General features: G+C 39.9%; 1 protein-coding gene across 3 annotated transcripts; it reads left to right on the top strand.

Annotated features, from left to right (window-relative positions):
• Positions 1 to 7147: 7147 nt before the first annotated feature.
• Positions 7148 to 17704, top strand: dnajc24 (DnaJ (Hsp40) homolog, subfamily C, member 24). 3 transcript variants are annotated; one of them, XM_083974228.1, is made up of 5 exons: positions 7148 to 7585; positions 8572 to 8675; positions 10859 to 10994; positions 16930 to 16998; positions 17348 to 17704. In XM_083974228.1, exons 2-5 carry the CDS (start codon positions 8574 to 8576, stop codon positions 17533 to 17535), a joined length of 495 nt encoding a protein of 164 aa, XP_083830354.1. In that variant the 5' UTR covers positions 7148 to 7585; positions 8572 to 8573; the 3' UTR covers positions 17536 to 17704. The 3 variants fall into 3 exon arrangements, with proteins under 3 accessions (XP_083830354.1, XP_083830355.1, XP_083830356.1); XM_083974229.1 differs by having other exon boundaries at positions 7148 to 7589; XM_083974230.1 differs by lacking the exon at positions 7148 to 7585 and adding an exon at positions 7837 to 7927.
• The last annotated feature ends 614 nt before the right edge of the window (positions 17705 to 18318 follow it).

Below are 18318 nucleotides of genomic sequence, written 5' to 3'. Positions count from 1 at the left end.
AGCCTATTTTCACGGCCTAAAAGAGGTTTTACCTGAAAAAAAATACACTGTTCCATTGTTCGCTATAATATAATTTTTTCCAGCCCTTCAAAGTGCAGGAAAAACACAGTTTTTATTTTCTTTGGGTCTGTTCACAACACTGTATGTTGTAAATCTCTGGGCAGGGCTATGGGCTGGCGTTGCTAACAGGAGGAGTGCAGAGAGTCTTCTACTGCAATTAAAGTTTTACTTGACATGAAAGATGGCAATTAATTATTATTATTGAGAACCTGAGCTTTAGATGTTACTGTAACATGGGTGATAAAGACATGGGTCTTACCATTTATTTTTATCGTACTACTCTGAGTTATGGCATTTTTACACCACATCCACAGTCTCACACACCCTGCCTGACACACCCCACCTCACACTCTATGCTTTTTAAACTCAACAACGCAGAAACTGTAAATTAAATGCAAGTGACTGCAAACTACCAGTGTATGGAAACACACTGGAGTGGAAAAAGACCACATTTTGTCCTCACCTCAGATTGCCACACACACACACACACACGCGCACGCACACAGTCTGCCTCCCACCTGCTTCCCTCTGTGTGTGTGTGTGTGTGTGTGATTGATGATGGGTCACATCTTGCTGTGCTCTGAAACCCTCCACTGATTTAAACTGCTGAACCAGCAAGAGTCTCCCTCCCTCTCTCTCTCTCCCTCTCTCCCTCTCTCTCTCGCTCTCTGTCTGTCTCTCTCTCGCTGTGTGTGTGTGTGTGTGTGTGTGTGTGTGTGTGTGTGTGTGTGTGTGTGTGTGTGTGTGTGTGTGTGTGTGTGTGTGTGTGTGTGTGTGTGTGTGTGTGTGTGTGTGTGTGTGTTACAGTGAATTGGAGCCAGAGAAACACAGCTGGTCAACAGAAGTTCCCTGACAGCTGCTTCCTGAATAAAGCTTCGGTAGCCTACACTTCAAAACCCAGCAAGTCAGCCAACTATGCTAGCAGGTTTTTACACTTATTCAGCTCATGGTTCATCTTTCAGTCTGTATTCTACTGCTGCACAGCAAAGTGCAACAATCCTTAGAAAGCTAGTGATCTAATGAGTGAGACAATAATTCATTGTTTTTATGAGATTTCATGAGAGAGAGGTGTGAATACGTTTTTGGTTCATTATGACACTGTGGACAAATTTAAGAATGAGAAATATTGTACAAAACAGAAACAGATGATGTTTGGCTTCATTTTGCAACACAGTTGACTTACCTCATCACATGAACCTTATTTTTTAGCACAGTTTGCTTGTGCACCCCCCACAATGGGACACACACTTGTTGATCCAAGTACTCTTCACCTTTTGAGTTCTGGTATGTTTTGAGTCCACAGTCTCTTAAAGGGATAGTAGCATTTTTTTTAATGTGGGGTTGTATGATCTACAAATAGCCCATAAGCACTAGTCGTTTATATTAATATGCATCATCATAAGGATGTGAAAGCATGTGCACAGGGTCTCATGGTGTCATGGCCGTCACTGTGGACTCATGTGTTTGTGAAATATTCTGTGTAAAATGAACATTGAATTATGCACGATCTCACCTCAGCCAATTTCTGCAGCAGCTTCTCACTCCAGGACAAAAACAAGGAACCATTGTTCCCCAGTTACTGCAAGTTTGGTTTCCTGGAAACAGGTGAAATTAGATTTAGTCATGAGTAGAACATTTGGTTAAAATGTGCCCCAAAAAGACCTTTTCATACAAAGCATTGCAGAAATTAAAGAAATCTCAAATCAGAAGATCAGGTGGTGCTGATCGTACCGCAGAAGACTTTTCTAGTGGCAGAAACTTACATAATGTAATGTACTGGACCACACTTCAGTCACTGTGTCAAACTTGTTCAGTTACGACAATAAAGACGAGACAAACATGTAACTGAGAACAGCTTTATTCTATGTTGTGTATCCTAATAAAATGTATTAAAATATTGTAAATACTGGAGAGGACAGATAAACAGACTCACACATGACTGTAACCAGCTGATACTGGGCTGAAACCAGGTGTAAAACAAGCTGATACGAAACCAGCTGGACCAATAGACTGAAAGCAGCCGATACTGGACCGCACCCAGGTGATGATACCAGACTGAAACCACCTGGAATGAGACTGAAACCAGGGATACTGTATGTCATACTTTGACCAGGTGGTACCATCTACTAAACCAGACTCATACTAACTAGTGTTTGTGTCTCTCACCAGGTGCAGATCCGATGTCAGGATTGGATTGGATTTTTTTTTTTGCCCTAACTCATACCATGCCACCATAAATCACAACTTCGTAGAGGCTCGGCATATCATTCAAAAGGTACTGTACAGGGAGCCAACAGTACGTATCACTGCTGTTATATTAGTAAATTATAATTTTAAGGGTCTCAGGCATGTAATGTCTATTCACATTCTTATCTTTTGCCTCCCTCTGACCCTCCCAGATTTCTTCTCACCATCTTCCTTTTCTCTCAGTGTATAGGACTACTACATGATTAATTGATATGGATGAATATCAAAATATGAAATATGAAGCCCTAAGTGTTTGAGGGGGTTGTTTCTTTAAAGGTGTACAGAAAAGAAAATTGAATTTGAGCCCACTTTGGGTCATAAAATTAATGTGATAACTCATCTTTCAGACGTTGTAGGCCAAACTTTGTGCAAAATTCTATTTTTGAGTAAATCCGGGATGAAAGTGTGTATTTTTTTTTCGCATTGGATAATGCAGGCGCACGGATTATACGTCAGCCTGCACACGATTCACCAGCCACTGATATTGGATCCGTCATCCGTCATTCAAACGTCTGAGACACGCACACACACACGGAGCTCGGTCTCGCCCCGAGCTTTGAATATCCCGCCCGCTCGATAACGACCAATCAAATTTGTTTTCTTCACTCGGGTAAACTCGTGTTGCAGCTCGTGACAACTCGGCGCGACAAACAGGACAAACGGCCATTTCTGTACACCTTTAAAGCCTGCTGATGTCATCAATGTCTGTGTAAGAAACTACCCGTTCATTTGCATCATGGAGGAGACCAGAGATGGAATATAGAGTCAGAAATACATTTGTCAAACTGTTCCACCATTTCAATCATTTCTTTTTAGATGTGAATCTAACATGTGAAGAATGTGAAGTCTGAAAATACATTTATTCAATTTTGAATCATTTGGGGGTATTTTTATTGGGGGGGGCAATTCATGTTTTTCAGAAATTGGTGGGGACATGTCCCCCCCCTGTCCCCCCCCAGGATCTGCACCCATGTCTCTCACTCAACAACATAAACAGCACAACAATGATTACCACTGTGCCAGGACAAAGCCAGCTCCAGGGACTGGATATTACAGGCCTGAAAAAGCTGCCATGTTTATGTAAATGAATGATCACAAAGACGAATCGTGGAAGTGGCAGGATTCAAAGAGACAAAACCTTGAAGTTTGTTTTGAGGTAATACTGTAATTAACAAGTTTAATTCTGTCCAGAATTACTGTTTGAAAAAAAATGCCACTTCATGGAAACAATGGATTTATGAGTTGAGCTCAGCATCTGCATTAGGGCCTACAGTATACACCATTGTTTCACTGGTCAGTGGTTTTAAATAAGTGGGACGCCTTCTTAGCCTTTTCATCCAACTCTAAACTTTCAGCTGAAGCAGAGAGAAAAGCTTCTTATTTATTTATGTGTTTGTAGGCGTTAAGTGTGCGGTTGGTTTGTCCATTAGAGACAATAACAGCAGTGGTGGATTCAGTTAATAAGAGAGCTAGTTGTTTTTTTTAATGATTATTATTTTAGTTAACACCTTTCTAATGAGCAGCTGTTCTCAATTCTCTCTCTCTCTCTCTCTCTCTCTCTCTCTCTCTCTCTCTCTGTGCGAGTGTGTCAGTGTGTGTATGTGTGTGTGTGTGTGTGTGTGTTTATGGCGTCAGATGGGTTGCAGAAAGAGAATCATATGTGTGGGTCAGTGATTTTATCTGATTGACATGTAGTTGTTTCTATTATTCTGCTTGTTTATCCTATTTTATTGTCTTTTGTAATTAACAACAGCTTTATGATCACAGGCAGGTAGATGGGCCTGTGTGTGTGTGTGTGTGTGTGTGTGTGTGTGTGTGTGTGTGTGTGTGTGTGTGTGTGTGTGTGTGTGTGTGTCTTGTCTCTGCCCGGTTGTTCTTTTCTGTCTTTAATGAGCCAGAGATTGCTGTTATTATCGTCTGTGTTGTTTCTTCAGCTCACACATTTCTAATGAACAGCTGCTCTACGTCTGATGGTGCGAGCCAGCACATACAAACACAAATGGACGCGCAACACACGTTTAACAAGGCTTTGGGTGCTCGAGGATAATGGGCTTTTTGGACCAAAAGGGCTGTTGTTTTTTTATATTTTAAATATATGGTATTTTAATACAAAACACATCCTATAAACTATGCTGGGTATTCCAGGTTTTTAATGTTTTACCTCCATTTGCCTTCTCATTTCAAAATAATGTGCACTAATACCCTAGTGCTCTAAGTACAGTAGGCCTTCTTCAGTCTGTGTGTCATTGAAATATTTTTTTTCTTTATTTGGACAAACTGCACTTGTGTTACAGTACATCAAGTGCTTAGGTTCATCTTTAATGACTGACACCAAGGATCAATGGTCAAAAGCTGTCTCGTTTTACGAATGTCACATTACATCACAGTTTCAATTCTAACTAAAAATATTGACTTTCATTCCCACAAAAAATAAAGTAAGGTGGCCTATCTTGCATTTCTTGAGGAAATTGGGTTTATAGTAGACAAAAACATCTTCACATTTGCAAATCAGCAAATGAAGCAAACCAGTCATAGTTAGCCTAAGTGTTGACAGTGCTCACTGAAGCTTTCTAAGTTGTAATAAAGTTAAGTTGATCTTGAGGTCTAGATCTTCAACCCATCAATCAATGTAAATTAAATTTAGCTAGTGAGTGTCTTGGCAATTATATAAATGAATGTATCAAATAAACAATGTGATTTCATTCTGGTTTGATGATGATTGTTCTCTTTTTTACTTTTAAAATGAATGAATTATGGATTATCCATTGATACCCAGACCTCTTCCCTTCTGTCAGTAATACACTCATGCATTGAACAACTGAATTCATCTGTTCACAGCAGCTGTTTCTGGCATCTCCAGATTTGCTCAGTAGAAGTCTATAGAGACTATATGCAATTAATCATGTAATTACACAATAGCATTATAATATTCCATGTAGCCTATGTAAGTGTCATTTGAGTAAAAAATAAAATTACAATGCAACAATTCAATTTGCATTTGCGGTTTGATTTGACATTGACAGTGTGCAATGTTTAAATTAAAATGCAAAACATAAATGTGCTCAAAGGTTAAAGTGCAAGATTACAACAACTCGGAAATGGAAAATAGAATTTGACTTTTTTTTTTTTTTAATCTAAATTGTACCCAGATTTACTCTGTTGTTTCTTATGGTTATACACACACATTAACATTGTTCATGGCTATTTACATCTAAAGCTATAGTTGGGAACTGAATAATACTTTTTAACCAAATAACTAAGTCTTAGTGACAGTTTCTTCACATAATGAAATTAATCAATATTTCCCTTCATTTTTACGTTATACCCTCAATTCTTTAAAGAACAAAGCATGGTATTTCCTAATGAAGAAGGACTAGTTATAACTGTGTTAATGCAATAGTGGATTGAGTTGGGCTTCTTTGCCTTTTCTCTAAAACACAGTTCTGCCATACAGTAATAGGACAGAACATTAGAAAAAACACTCTTAATGCCCCATCAACACAAATCCAGCTCTAACTACAACCTCTAAATGAGCACAGAGTTAGATCAACACCTCTGACATAGTGTCGGTGAAACGCTTCACAAAGACGATTTATTTCAGGCCAGTTACACAGAACTGCAGCAGACGGTGCACACCTGTGTGTTTAATAAAGTGGTAACTACAGCCCCCAATTTGACACAGAATATTTTGTCACTTGGCTAATTGAGCCTTAATTCGCCCAAAATGAAGAAATAATTAACTGCACAACAATGTCAGTCACCCCATGTCTTTCCTCCCCACCCCTCTCTCTCTCTGTGGCCTCGTTAAAGAGTCATAAGTGAGTGACAGACAGGAAGTCAGATCATAAAGGTGTCATCGTGCCACCTCATCTTCTCTGTTCCCATTTCAATTAACAGATTGCTCCTGATCTGTATGTCGGGACATATTTCCCAGCGTGCTGTCCTGTGTTGCTCTTTCCTGGCTGCTATTACTGAGGTTTGGCAGTCAAATTTAACACCAGGATCATGGCCTTCATGCTGAGAACAGCCTGAAAGCAAGGTTACACTAAGAATATTCAAATTACATGTTATCCATCTATATAACTAGATATAGATATATACATACACTCGCCCGAAGTCTGCTGAGATAGGCTCACCCGTGACCCCAGTGCAGGATAAGCGGTATAGAAAAAAATAAATAAATGAACATAGGCTATACAGATATACTAACTTTCTATAGGCTAGATTGTATTTCCAAACAACAGTGGATCATTAGACTAACTGGTAGCTATACCTGCCAGGTCAGGTTGCTACATCTCTTTGGGTTTGAAGCATTTCAATTTGAACAACATTAATGAGATCTGACAACTACCAAGGGATATTCATGAATGTACAAGTGCCATGTGGTCTGTGTAGGCTATAGTCCAGTCATTTTATGAGAAAAGGTTAAACAAATTGCAACAGAAGCAAACTCAACTGATTTTGTATCCTCAGCATGTCCCGAGTGAGGGAAAAAAAAGCCCCGAAGAATCCCATTAGTGGAAAGTTTCGAAAAACACCCAAACATATCCCATTTATACGCATATAAAACATTTTTTTCACATAGCCTACTATAATAATAGTCCAGTCCAAAAGCTAACAAAGAAAACAAAGAAAATCAAAAAGGACTCACACATGTAGCGTATATTCAGCTATATTCAGATTCATAAACACACATTTTATTTATTTTTTTAGTTGAAATGGTTTGAGCTTTTATTCTTTTAATAAAAAATAAAAAAATAAAAAGGCGGAAGGAAGTTCTCAGCGGAACCTTTTTACAGTCAGCGGAACTGAATCGAGGCGGACCACATGTGCAGCTTGTTTTCATGGGGACTCATAACATCGCCGTACACTATGTCTTCCCGTAGGTGACAGCAGTATTTCGACGGCATGTTCAGTGATTTATATCCAGGTTATAAACAGAAATAGACGGAGCCGAAAGAGAGAAACAAACGACGTGTGTGTGTGAAGCGGGTCAGTCACCACAGCTAACTTTAAAGGACGTTTCCGGTCTAACCACCGTGAACCGCGGGTTCCTCTGGGCTCCACGACTGATTCAGGTCTCGGTTCGTGTCGGTGGAGATGTTGTCGTGTTTTACACAGTGTAGAAACACTCAGACTTGACGGAGTCGTAGCCTCGCAGCATCACAGCATCACAGCATCACAGCCTGCTCTCTGTGTCCTGTGTGTTCATGTCCAGTCACGTCCACCCCGTCAGTCTGATGGAGGACAGTCACTGTTGTTAGGAACCACAACACAAGTAAGTCCACCTTCAACCCAGAGTAGGCGATAGGCTATGTTGTGAGCCACCCCACATTGTGTTTCTTAATTAAACAGTGACATTAATTTAATTGAGCTATTATAACTATACCTAGATACACTGCCAGTCAGTCTGGACACCTTCTCATTCAATGTTTTTTCTTTATTGTTATGCAGATTCATACTGCAGGAACACATGGAGTTATGTAGTAAAAGTGTTAATTAAAACCAAAGTGTTATTCTGTCACCTGACCTAAACCCAACTGAGTTTCTGAAGGCAAAACAGCCAACCAGAGCTCAGCTCCTCTGGAACTCCTTCAAGACTGTTGGAAAACCGTCCCAGGTGACAAACCCATGAAGCTGATGAGAGAAGATCAAGAGTGTATAAATAGCTGCCATCACAGCAAAATGTGGCTACTTCAAAGAATCTAAAATATAAACATATTTTGCTTTGTGTAACACTTTTTTGTTTACTACATCATCTACAATGTAAAAAAAAAACACTGTGTCCAAACGTTTGGCTGGTAGTGTACGTATACATAGGCTACATAACTACTACTATACCATATGAATCAGAAAACTTACCATCACAATACTCAAGGTGATGTGTCCAAGTGTCAAAACAAAAATCTACAGCTCTAGGACGCTCAATCCACATTATAGATGAACTGAAAAGTTGCTGTTTAATTTTAATTTTTATTGTGAAGCCAGTGATGCGTCTGTGTTGGGCAAAATCAAATTGAAATTTCTGTATGGCAAAGTGTAGTATTTTTTTTTTGAAAAAGGTAGGATATATCACAACGTAGTTGTTAGCACCGTAAGTGTTGTGTTGCTACAGTGACGCTCTGGCCCACGATCATATTCTCTACATGTAAAGGAACTAATGTTTGTTTGTTAAAAAAAATAAAATAACAAAATCACATTGTTTTTTGGGTGAAAATGTAATGAAATAATCACCACTTTCTCTGAAATGACACTTTTTGTCAGGGATGTGTGAAGCAGAAAAGAAGGACCTGTATGCTGTCCTGGGAGCCACGGCCTCAGACTCAGTGCAGCAGCTCAGATCAAGATACCAGCAGCTGGTACTACAGGTAAACACAGTGGTAACACACAGCGGGGGGCGTCTAATGTCTGATTGTCTCCTCACTGCCCGGCTCCAGAAGTCACTGCCAGTTGCTGTGGCTCATCAGATCTGTCTCATCACACTGACATTACAACAGTGACATTACATAAAACCGACAACTAAGCTAAATCTGAATGTAACACCAAAAAAGAAAAACACAATTACATTTTTTTAACCTTTTTAGCAACTGCATATTGAGACAGTGAAAGCCACAGCAAAGGTTAAATAAAGTTGATACAATTTATAAGAAAATTGATGATGATTTTCTTAGTTTGAAGTCAATCTATAGTCAGTTTGTCAGACTGTGGTCTGGTAATATCTTTACGATGACTTTGTAACCTTTGTGGCTTCATGCAATTTTACAATTCTTGATTAAGAGTCTTCTGAGAGCTATTACAGAATGTTTTAGGCAAACTGAATGTAAAAGAGTAGGCAGGCATAATGTTTCTGAGGCTAGAAGGTACAGTGGCAAGAAAAAGTATGTGAAACCATTGGAATTTCTTAGTTTTCTGCATTAATTGGCCATTTAATGTGATCCCATCTGCATCTCAGTCAGATGCAGATGGGAGTATAAACTGCAGTATAAACAAACACAATGTGCTTAACCTAATTCCACACAAACAATTATAATATTTAATGTCTTAATTGATACAGTATCCATTAAACATTCATAGTGCAGGTGGAAAAAGTAAGTGAACCCTTGGATTTAATAACTGGTTGAACCTCCTTTGGCAGCAATAATCTCAACCAAACGTTTCCTGTAGCTGCAGATCAGAACTGCGTCCTCATTGGTCCTCACAGACCAGCTCAGCCATGTTCTTTTTTTTTTTTTTTTGTGATAAAGTTTTTATTATTTCATCCCCCCTGCCCTTTTTACAATATGCCCACATTAAATCAAATTCACAGCTACATAATTGACATATATACATACACCACCTTAAATCATACATATACCACCGTACATTGTACATATACCACCATACATCGTATATAAAATGTGTACGTCATAACCGTGTGAGCTATTGTCCCACCCTTATCCCACCCATACCACCCCTACCCCTCTGGCTTATTTCCCTCCCAGCTCAGCCATGTTCTTAGGATGTCTGGTGTGAACGGCTCATTCCACAGCATCCCTATTGGATTCAGGTCTGGCTCTGACTGGGCCACTCCCAAAGGTGGATTTTCTTTTTTTGGAGCTACTCTAGATTATCTAGATAATAATTTACTTCAGCCACCCTGACATTATCTTATAGGATGCCTTGATAAACAACAGCAAAGCAGCCCCAAACCATGATGCTCCTCCACCGTACTTCACCTTTGAGGTGATGTTTACATGCTAGTACTGTATGCAGTGCCATGCTTACACCATACACACAAAAAATACAAAAAGATAAATAAATAAATTCAAAAAAATATATATTTTTTTTATCTTAGTTTCATCAGTCCACATAACATTTTCCCATTTGTGCTGTGAAATGGCAAACTTCAGGCCTGCGATGGAAAGCAAAGCAATGAATGCAGAAAACTAGGAAATTCCAAAGGGTTCACATACTTTTTCTTGCTACTGTATAAAACCCAAACCCAACACAGGGAACATCCAAGCAATATAAATGTATTCAATTTTTTCTAAAATTGTTATTTTTCTGTTTTTATATTAAGTTATATTTTAGGCTTTTCAGGCTGATGTTATGACAGAGACGGTTCAGTTCAATGAAAAACTGTTTGTCAAGTCTTGATGCAACACACAGGCATGTACAGTATGTGGAGGAAGTTGTGGGTCACTGCATCTTGGCAAGCTGCATGATCGAGATAAGGGATGAAATCAACACACTTTGTCCTACGTTTAAACTGATGCTGAAGTTGAGCTGAGATTTTTGAGTCTTTAAAATGAATGAGAACTTTATTGTTATTTCAGCAATGTACAAGTACACTTGTACATACCTGTACTGTTAGTACCTGTACTAACAGTAATAATGCAGTGAGTCAGCAAGGTGAACAGCTGGTGATTTGGACGTGTGGTTCCTGTGGTCTCCCAGTCAGAAAGCGAGAGAAGGGTTCAGGTTTGACAAATCAAGTTGGTGTTCTCCAGAATTACAGCTTTTTTAGATTAAGTTTTCTTGTGTTGGTCTGTGTGTGTGTGTCTGCGTGTAGTACCACCCAGACCGTCTTCGAGGCGAGTGTGAGACAGAAGTGGAGTCTGGACTGAAGAAGTTTCTGGAAGTGGACGCAGCCTGGAGGATCCTCAGTGATCAGGATCGCAGGAGACAATATGACCTGGAGAGGAGAGGTACCACTTCATATTTCACTTCAATATAATATATCCACCTGTTATTGTTAGAGAGGTAAACTTAAGCAATATCACACGAGAGGGAGTGCTGTTGTACTGTATATCAGCACGGGTGTGATTCGGTCGTAGATAATCACACCGTGCTGATATACAGTACAACAGCACGACCTCGAGTGTGATATTGCTTTTATACAACAGTGCTACGAGCGCATTTTTAGAACAGTAATAAACTACAAGAGATTATGATTTGTTTGTTTATTTAATCATTTATTTGGCTCCGCCAACAGAAATAGTTCTGCAACTGGAAGGGAGACAAGGCTGTTGCCAGGCAACACATAAACATTTCATACTAGCTTGCTACTAGCTACAAGCTTCTCCACCGAGCTGCTTCCAGTGCTGGTTCTGGTTCTGGTTCTGAGCCCGTGTCTGATTAGCACCGCAGCAACAGGACCAGCGTGAAGACATACAGAGACGTTATCGATACCGTATTACATTTGTTTATCATCTATGTAATCAATATAAACACAGTTGAAGCTAAGTAGCTGAGCTACGTGGCTAACAACAGCTAACGCTAATATCAAAACACATCACCGTCAAAACGTAGTTGCCCCCGTGGCGATTTTTTCCCCAGCCGGGTTTAGTAGAGATTTATCGCCAATTAGACGGACCAGGTCAGGTCCAGGTTTTAATGTTCAATCAGGTCCGTTTATAACTGTAGCAGCAGCAGCAGCAGCAGCAGCAGCAGCAGCAGCAGAGAGATGGGGCAGCTCCTGTATGGGGAGCCTGGCTCTGACTTAGCTCCTGTTCAGCTGAACAGCGGAGTGATTATGTCTGTGAAAAGTCCCAGTGCTGTTATACTGTATATCAGCACTATGGAATGTCTCGTTGTCCAATCAAATTGCTCGGTTGGGACCGGTCGGAACTAACTGTTGTATAAAATTCATTATTACACGGCTCTATTGAATGCTGCTCTCTGATTGGTCCAGCGCTGCGTTCTGCGGTCTGTTATTTCTGTATAATGACCGTCGTCAAGTATAACAGACCGTTGCTAGGGACGCCGCTCTGATCAGCGCAGCACAGAAAAGAGAAACTATGCAGGATATTTACCTTGTGTTTCATTTTTACCGTCATTAAACAGCTCCGGACTAATAGTGATGTTAGAGATAAATGACTGGTAACTTGTTACAGAGAGAGTGGAGGCTCCTTCCACATCGTGGCTGGAAACCAAACCTGCTGATCAGAGCCTCTGACCCGGTGTCAGCTCTCCTCTCGTCTCGGTGCAGCTGGCACCGCGGCTCCGCGACACAAATGCACCCCGTAAACAGTAAAGTTAATCTCTAGTTTATGACAGATACGACTACACACAATACACACATTTTAACACGTGTATGGTAATCCATCGATCCACTGATTGATTATCAAAGGCTTCAAATGCACGAACGGGAGGAGGCTCAGCAAAACAGCGGAAGTGACCGGTCTTGCAGATTCGCTAAATGCAATTTTAAATCGATGAAAGTCGTATTTTGATCAACATTATGTTTCAAATTAATTATTTCACTCGTAAACCGTGTAATAAGCGGGATAATGTACAGTTGGTCGGTTGTTATGGAGAAATAAACCCCTTCATGTTGTATGAAACCCCTCCGCTTCGCGTCGGGGTTCCATACAACCTGTCGGGGTTTATTTCTCCATAACAACCTCCGAACTATACATTATCCCTTACTTATCATACATGTTTTGTGGAATATCACCCATCCTCCTTCATGTAGTAGTAGTAAACCTTTATTTAACCAGGCAAGAATTGCTAAGAATACATTCTTATATTAGGGCAATCCAGGTAGACTACTGACAATTCATTTTATATAAATGTCTGATACTAGTGTCAAACATGCAGGCCAAAACCGGCTGAATTTACATTGTGTGGAAATTACAAAGAAGACAGAAGAGACATAATATTGTTGAAATCTCAAGAATTTTCTCAAGAAATTTCAGGTTGTTCATAATATGTTTTGTAAATGGATAGTTCATTAAATGTAAACATCTTAATAATGTACTTTTCTGCACTAAAACAAAGGGAACGATTTAGACTTATCGCTGATAGGTTATTATACTGTTACTTTACTGGTCCGGCCCATTGGACATCAAATTGCTCTGTACAGTATATAAGTAGACGTGAAGCGTCTCAACTCTTATCCTGGACTGAGACTTTCTCCTTGAGGACATTTCTTGTAAACCTGGAGCCAGTTAGTGTCCATAACTGAACTAAAATGAGTTTGACACTCCTGGGGCCTCATTTATCAAAGAGCGTGTAAAAGTCCTCTTAAATTTTCAGTACGACGGAAAGGCAAAATGTGCGTACGACCAAAAAATATACACTCTTTTCAGATCTATCAAACTCCGCGTACACACGGCTGCACGGTATTTCCCTTGATAGATCACACCGGACCTGAGAAAAGCGTGGATGAGAACACGCCTCATACCCAGCCCCCTAAACGGCCCCATACAACCATATGTGGTCAATGCAAATCAGTTACGTGCATATTAAGTAGCCATGTGCGCTCTGGAAACGTGTGGAATGACGTCAGTGGAAGACGGTGAAGACAACAGACGGACGGAGAGCGGAGAAAGAAGCGGAATGCTGAAAGCGAGATACACGGTAACACGGCAATATCAGTCAGAAACATCATCTTGCATTGAAAGGCTACAATAAATACAAAAAACTCCCAAATCTAAATGAAACAGAACAGAAAGAAGAAGAATCATATTTATTCTGCCCCTTATTTTAGATTATGTCATAATAATTTAAAGCAGGGTTTCCACTGCCAGTCAGTACTACTTTGCACCCCTTTCCACTAACCCCCCACTGCCGTTCACTGGACGACTTTGATTTTCATTTGTGCATAGCTATATATTAAAAAAAAAAAAAAAAAAACATTGAAGTCCACCAGTCTGTGACTTTTCCTAAAATGATGTTGGGCAGCACCCATTTTTGTTAAATACAATAAATATTATTCACACAAAAAATATCGATCATGTTTTCTCATTTGCTTTGATTTGAGCCGACATTATTGGGCTTGCTGCTTGCTTGTGTGTGTCCACAGTCTGGTAACACACGCACGTCGCAGAAATTATTTTCCAGACTGGACAGACTGGTTGTGGAAGAGGTGTAGCCTACATGCAGGGTGAAAATATCAATATGATATCAAAAGAAAACGAAATTCGTTTTATAAAGCCAGTATTTAGGAGCAAACTAGTGTAAATGCACAGGGGAAAAATCTGAGTCGCTGTGCTTTTCATGTAAAGTGCCGACGTCAACACGTGTGCGGTGGTGGTGGTGGTGGTGGGGGGGGTCATCATCACCACCACTTGCTACTTCAACACTTCAAACAGTGTCCGCGCTCCTCTCTCCCTCTCACACTGCAGTTCTCTGACTCTGCAGCGGTGTCGCCAATTCCTCCTGTTCTTCAAAAAGCGTGTAAATGCCGGTACGCCATGGTCGGACTGGTCGTAAATTTTTGCACTTACTCCCGACAAGTTTTGGTTTGATAGATCCCAAATTAGGCGGAGAAAAGTGCGTACGCACAAAATGGGGGAAAGAGCGTGTAAAAAAGCGTGTATCCACAATGATAAATGAGGCCACTGGTCTATACTTGAAATGTAGGCAATGGCAGGCAGCAGAGTGCTTACTTTGAGAGTAAGTTAGCACAGGGATAAAGTCAACAAGCCAAACTCTCTCTGCGTGGACTACCTGGATTTCTCACACACAGATTTGAGCCTTTCTGACTGTAACAGCCAGACCCACACCTGCACCTGCACCTGCACCAGAGAGTGTGGGCCAGATTATTACTGTTTTTTAATCTCTTTCTCAGTGGTAATGTGAGAGGAAACTGTGTTTTAAAGATGATGTGATTTGAAGTGAAGAAACATATGAGAGTTTTCTCACTCCAGTTACTCACTCATTTTACCTCATTAGACTTGTTTAGCTTCTATCCTGTCTGTGTGTATATGGAGCCACTGCAACTCTGCATTACGATATGTCATGTGTCTTTGACCGTAGTCAAGTGATTGGTGTCTACATCAGAGGCTGATCTGGGTGCTGTCTGCTTGGACTCACAACATTTACAGTGGATTTCCATTTCGATCCACAGAGTCACAGTGGTAGAAACTTCCCAAATGTTCAGACTGTGGTCTCAGAAAGTGTAGGAAAGATGTTTTTCTGGTTGTATATAGAAAAGTCCCAGCCCCTCCCTCACCATTTATCCTATTTTAAATTATCACTAGTTTAGCAGCAATTATTCCTCACGCTAATTAAGAGCCAAGCAAAGTTTAGCACTAATTATTCATGGTTCAATGTCATTATCACTGTCAAACTGTACAACTTGATAATGACTGTTTCCTCAAGAGTGAACTGTAAAAAGATGAATGTGTGAACATCCATCTGTTCATCTGTCTATCCATCCTTCCATCATCACTATCCATCAGTCTGAATGTAAATACATTCATGACTATGATTCTGTCTTCTGTGTCTGTGCAGACAGTGTACGTTTAGACAATGTGTCTCAGTGTTTCTTTGTAAGTCAGTCAGTCAGTTTGACAGTATATACTGTATTTTGAAGGTATGTGTTTGACGGTGCCTTTTTTGACAGTGTCTCTTTTGACAATGTATCCTGATAAAGAACATCTAACATAGTCATTTTCCCTAAAAAGTTGGGACACTGTGTACATAAATACAAACAGAATGTGATGATGTGGAAAAAAATGTTTTTCTCACAAATGAATGTAATCATGAAAAGTCATTAATGACAACTGGGATAGGGAGAGAGTTCAGGACAGTCAGGGTTCCTACGCAAGTATGGAAAGTATGGAAAAGTATGGAATTTGATTTTATACATTTCCAGGTCTGGGAAAGTAAAAATGGAAACTATTGTATGGAAATATATTTTTCTTGTTCTTGGTTTGGTCTTATCTAAAGTTATTTGGGTTAATTATTTTGTATATGCTATTGTACCTAGCTACAATCTCCTGGAAATTATTTGGTGACATAATGGCATACAAATTTTGAATAATGAAAATCAATGAATAAAATAAAATAAATTGCATAATTTATTTATATGATACACATCTAATTACTCAAACGTCACAAATTATTTGAATTATTTTACCGAGAAGTCTGGAAATTAGGGTCTGGAAAAAGTATGGAATTTTGAAATTTCAAATGTGTAGGAACCCTGGACAGTGGTAGGTGGTGAAGGTTATTGCAGAGGGAACATGGAGGTGGATGACTGCTGTGGTGCAGGTGAGTAGCAGCAAGTGGAGGTTGAAATGGACAGTGATGAGAAATCATCCAATTTTCACCAGTGATCTGAGTAGTCTAAAGTGGAGAGCCATTGTTCTTCTATTATACTAAACTGAAACAGGAGACCCAGGTAGCCAGCACCATGTCACTCCCCTGCTGAGAAGCACACACACACACGCGCACACAACCAGGGGGGAGGAGAGACCCAGGGAAAGACAGACAGCGAGAACAAAGGAAACACCTCCAGTCACAGAGGGGCTGTGATCTTCTTAACATTGAATTGAAACATTGTGTTGAAAGTGTCGTTCAGACAGTGTCTTTTTCTACAGTGTGTCTTTGAGATAGTACGTCTCTTTTAAAGTATTTCTTTTAGACATACCCTCTGTTCAGGTTGAAGCAGGTGTTTTCAGCCCTCATACATGCATCCTGGTTCCAAACAGGCTACTTGGTCAGATCTAAATGCATGAATTAAAAAAAAAGATTTTTGAGGAAACACCACTGGAAGTCTGTAAAGTCCATTGCAACACTTGCGCCAGACTGAATACAGACGTAGGATGTGACAAATGTTCACAGTCAATGCTACATACTGTTTGTCTTCCTTCTTGTATAAATAATAATGATGCATTTTTGCTTCTCCAGCACAAGAGCTACAACAGGATGGGCCGGTAGATTCTACAGTCTATCTGGAGGACATGACCTGGGACAAAGGTAACTACACAATATGTACACTAAGATACACAAACACAAAATAATAATGGGAATGATCAAACATGCCTTATCCTACATGATATACTCAGCAAGCATACATCCACGAGATGCAGGATATGCAGCTCCATTCTGGGTGTAAGATGAAGACGTCCTGCTGCGTTGTAACGAGATAGTTTCACACCCATAATTTTGTTTTGAATAGTGATTGAATGTAGTGTTTATACAATGATTCAACAATAATCTCTTTTTGGATCGTTGATCAAAGTAGCCGTATGTGTTTCTGTCACTGTCTGGTAAAGGTTGATAAGTTCAGTTTTCCATCTAAAATTTGCTTCCGATGTTGTTTCAGATGAAGGTGTGTATACGCACTGTTGTCGCTGTGGAGGAGAGTTCATCATCTCAGTGGAGGAGGTGGAGGAGGAGACACAGAGGAGGAAGCACAGTGACGAAGCAGAGGAAACAGTGATGGGGCAGCACACAGGAGTGGTTGTCTGCTGTGATACGTGTTCCCTCAGTGTGTGTGTCACATGGTCATGACCTCAAAGGACTTCAATGTGAAAATGTCTATAATAACACTCATGCAAACCTTTCACTTCAGATCACCACAGTCTCCTGTGGGTTGGTGGTGGAAGTCACAAGTTGAGTTTTGTGCTGCTGCTAACGTCTCAGATTTTATGAATCATGCTGAGCACCAATAAAATGGCTCTGTGAGAACAACCCGGGAGTGTATGGGAGTTTTAATGTTGATTACAAATGTGTGAAGGTGATTGTTGTGGCCTCTACGACATCACTCATGGCTTTCTGAAGAGCAGTTTTGAAGCTCAGAGTGAGCTGCTCCACCGTTGCCACCTTGGCAGTGTCTGTGAGATTTGATGTTTATGGGTTCCTACGCAAGTATGGAATTTGATTTTATACATTTCCAGGTCTGGAAAAGTATGGAAAATGGAAATTATTGTGTGGAAATAATATTATTTAACTTAATACTTATCTGGGTTTGGTCTTATCTGAAGTTATTTGGGTTAATTATTTTGTATGCGCTATTGTACCTAGCTACAATCTCCTGGAAATTATTGGGTTACATAATAGCATACACTTTCAGGATAATGAAAACAAATGATCAATTGCATGATTTTTTTAAATATAATGCACAACTATTTACTCATATATCATAAATTATTTGATTTTTTTTTACCAAGAAGTCTGGAAATTAGGGTCTGGAAAAAGTATGGAATTTGGACATTTCAAATGTGTAGTAACCTTTAATCTTGTCACTCCTGCTCCATATAAAGAACTATCAGTCATTTTGCGAATCCACAAAGC

Source organism: Trachurus trachurus (assembly GCF_905171665.1).
Source record: "Trachurus trachurus genome assembly, chromosome: 6".
In the NCBI taxonomy this organism is placed as follows: Eukaryota; Metazoa; Chordata; class Actinopteri; order Carangiformes; family Carangidae; genus Trachurus; species Trachurus trachurus.
This window is presented reverse-complemented; position numbering and strand designations above follow the sequence as displayed.

What these genes read in the sequence shown, in the direction of transcription:
- dnajc24 (XM_083974228.1), top strand. Translation starts at nt 8,574, where the DNA reads ATGTGTGAAGCAGAAAAGAAGGACCTGTATGCTGTCCTGGGAGCCACG. An exon ending in ATATGACCTGGAGAGGAGAG is followed by an intron (nt 10,995 to 16,929) that starts GTACCACTTCAT and finishes TTGCTTCTCCAG; the next exon opens with CACAAGAGCTACAACAGGAT. An exon ending in GGACATGACCTGGGACAAAG is followed by an intron (nt 16,999 to 17,347) that starts GTAACTACACAA and finishes ATGTTGTTTCAG; the next exon opens with ATGAAGGTGTGTATACGCAC.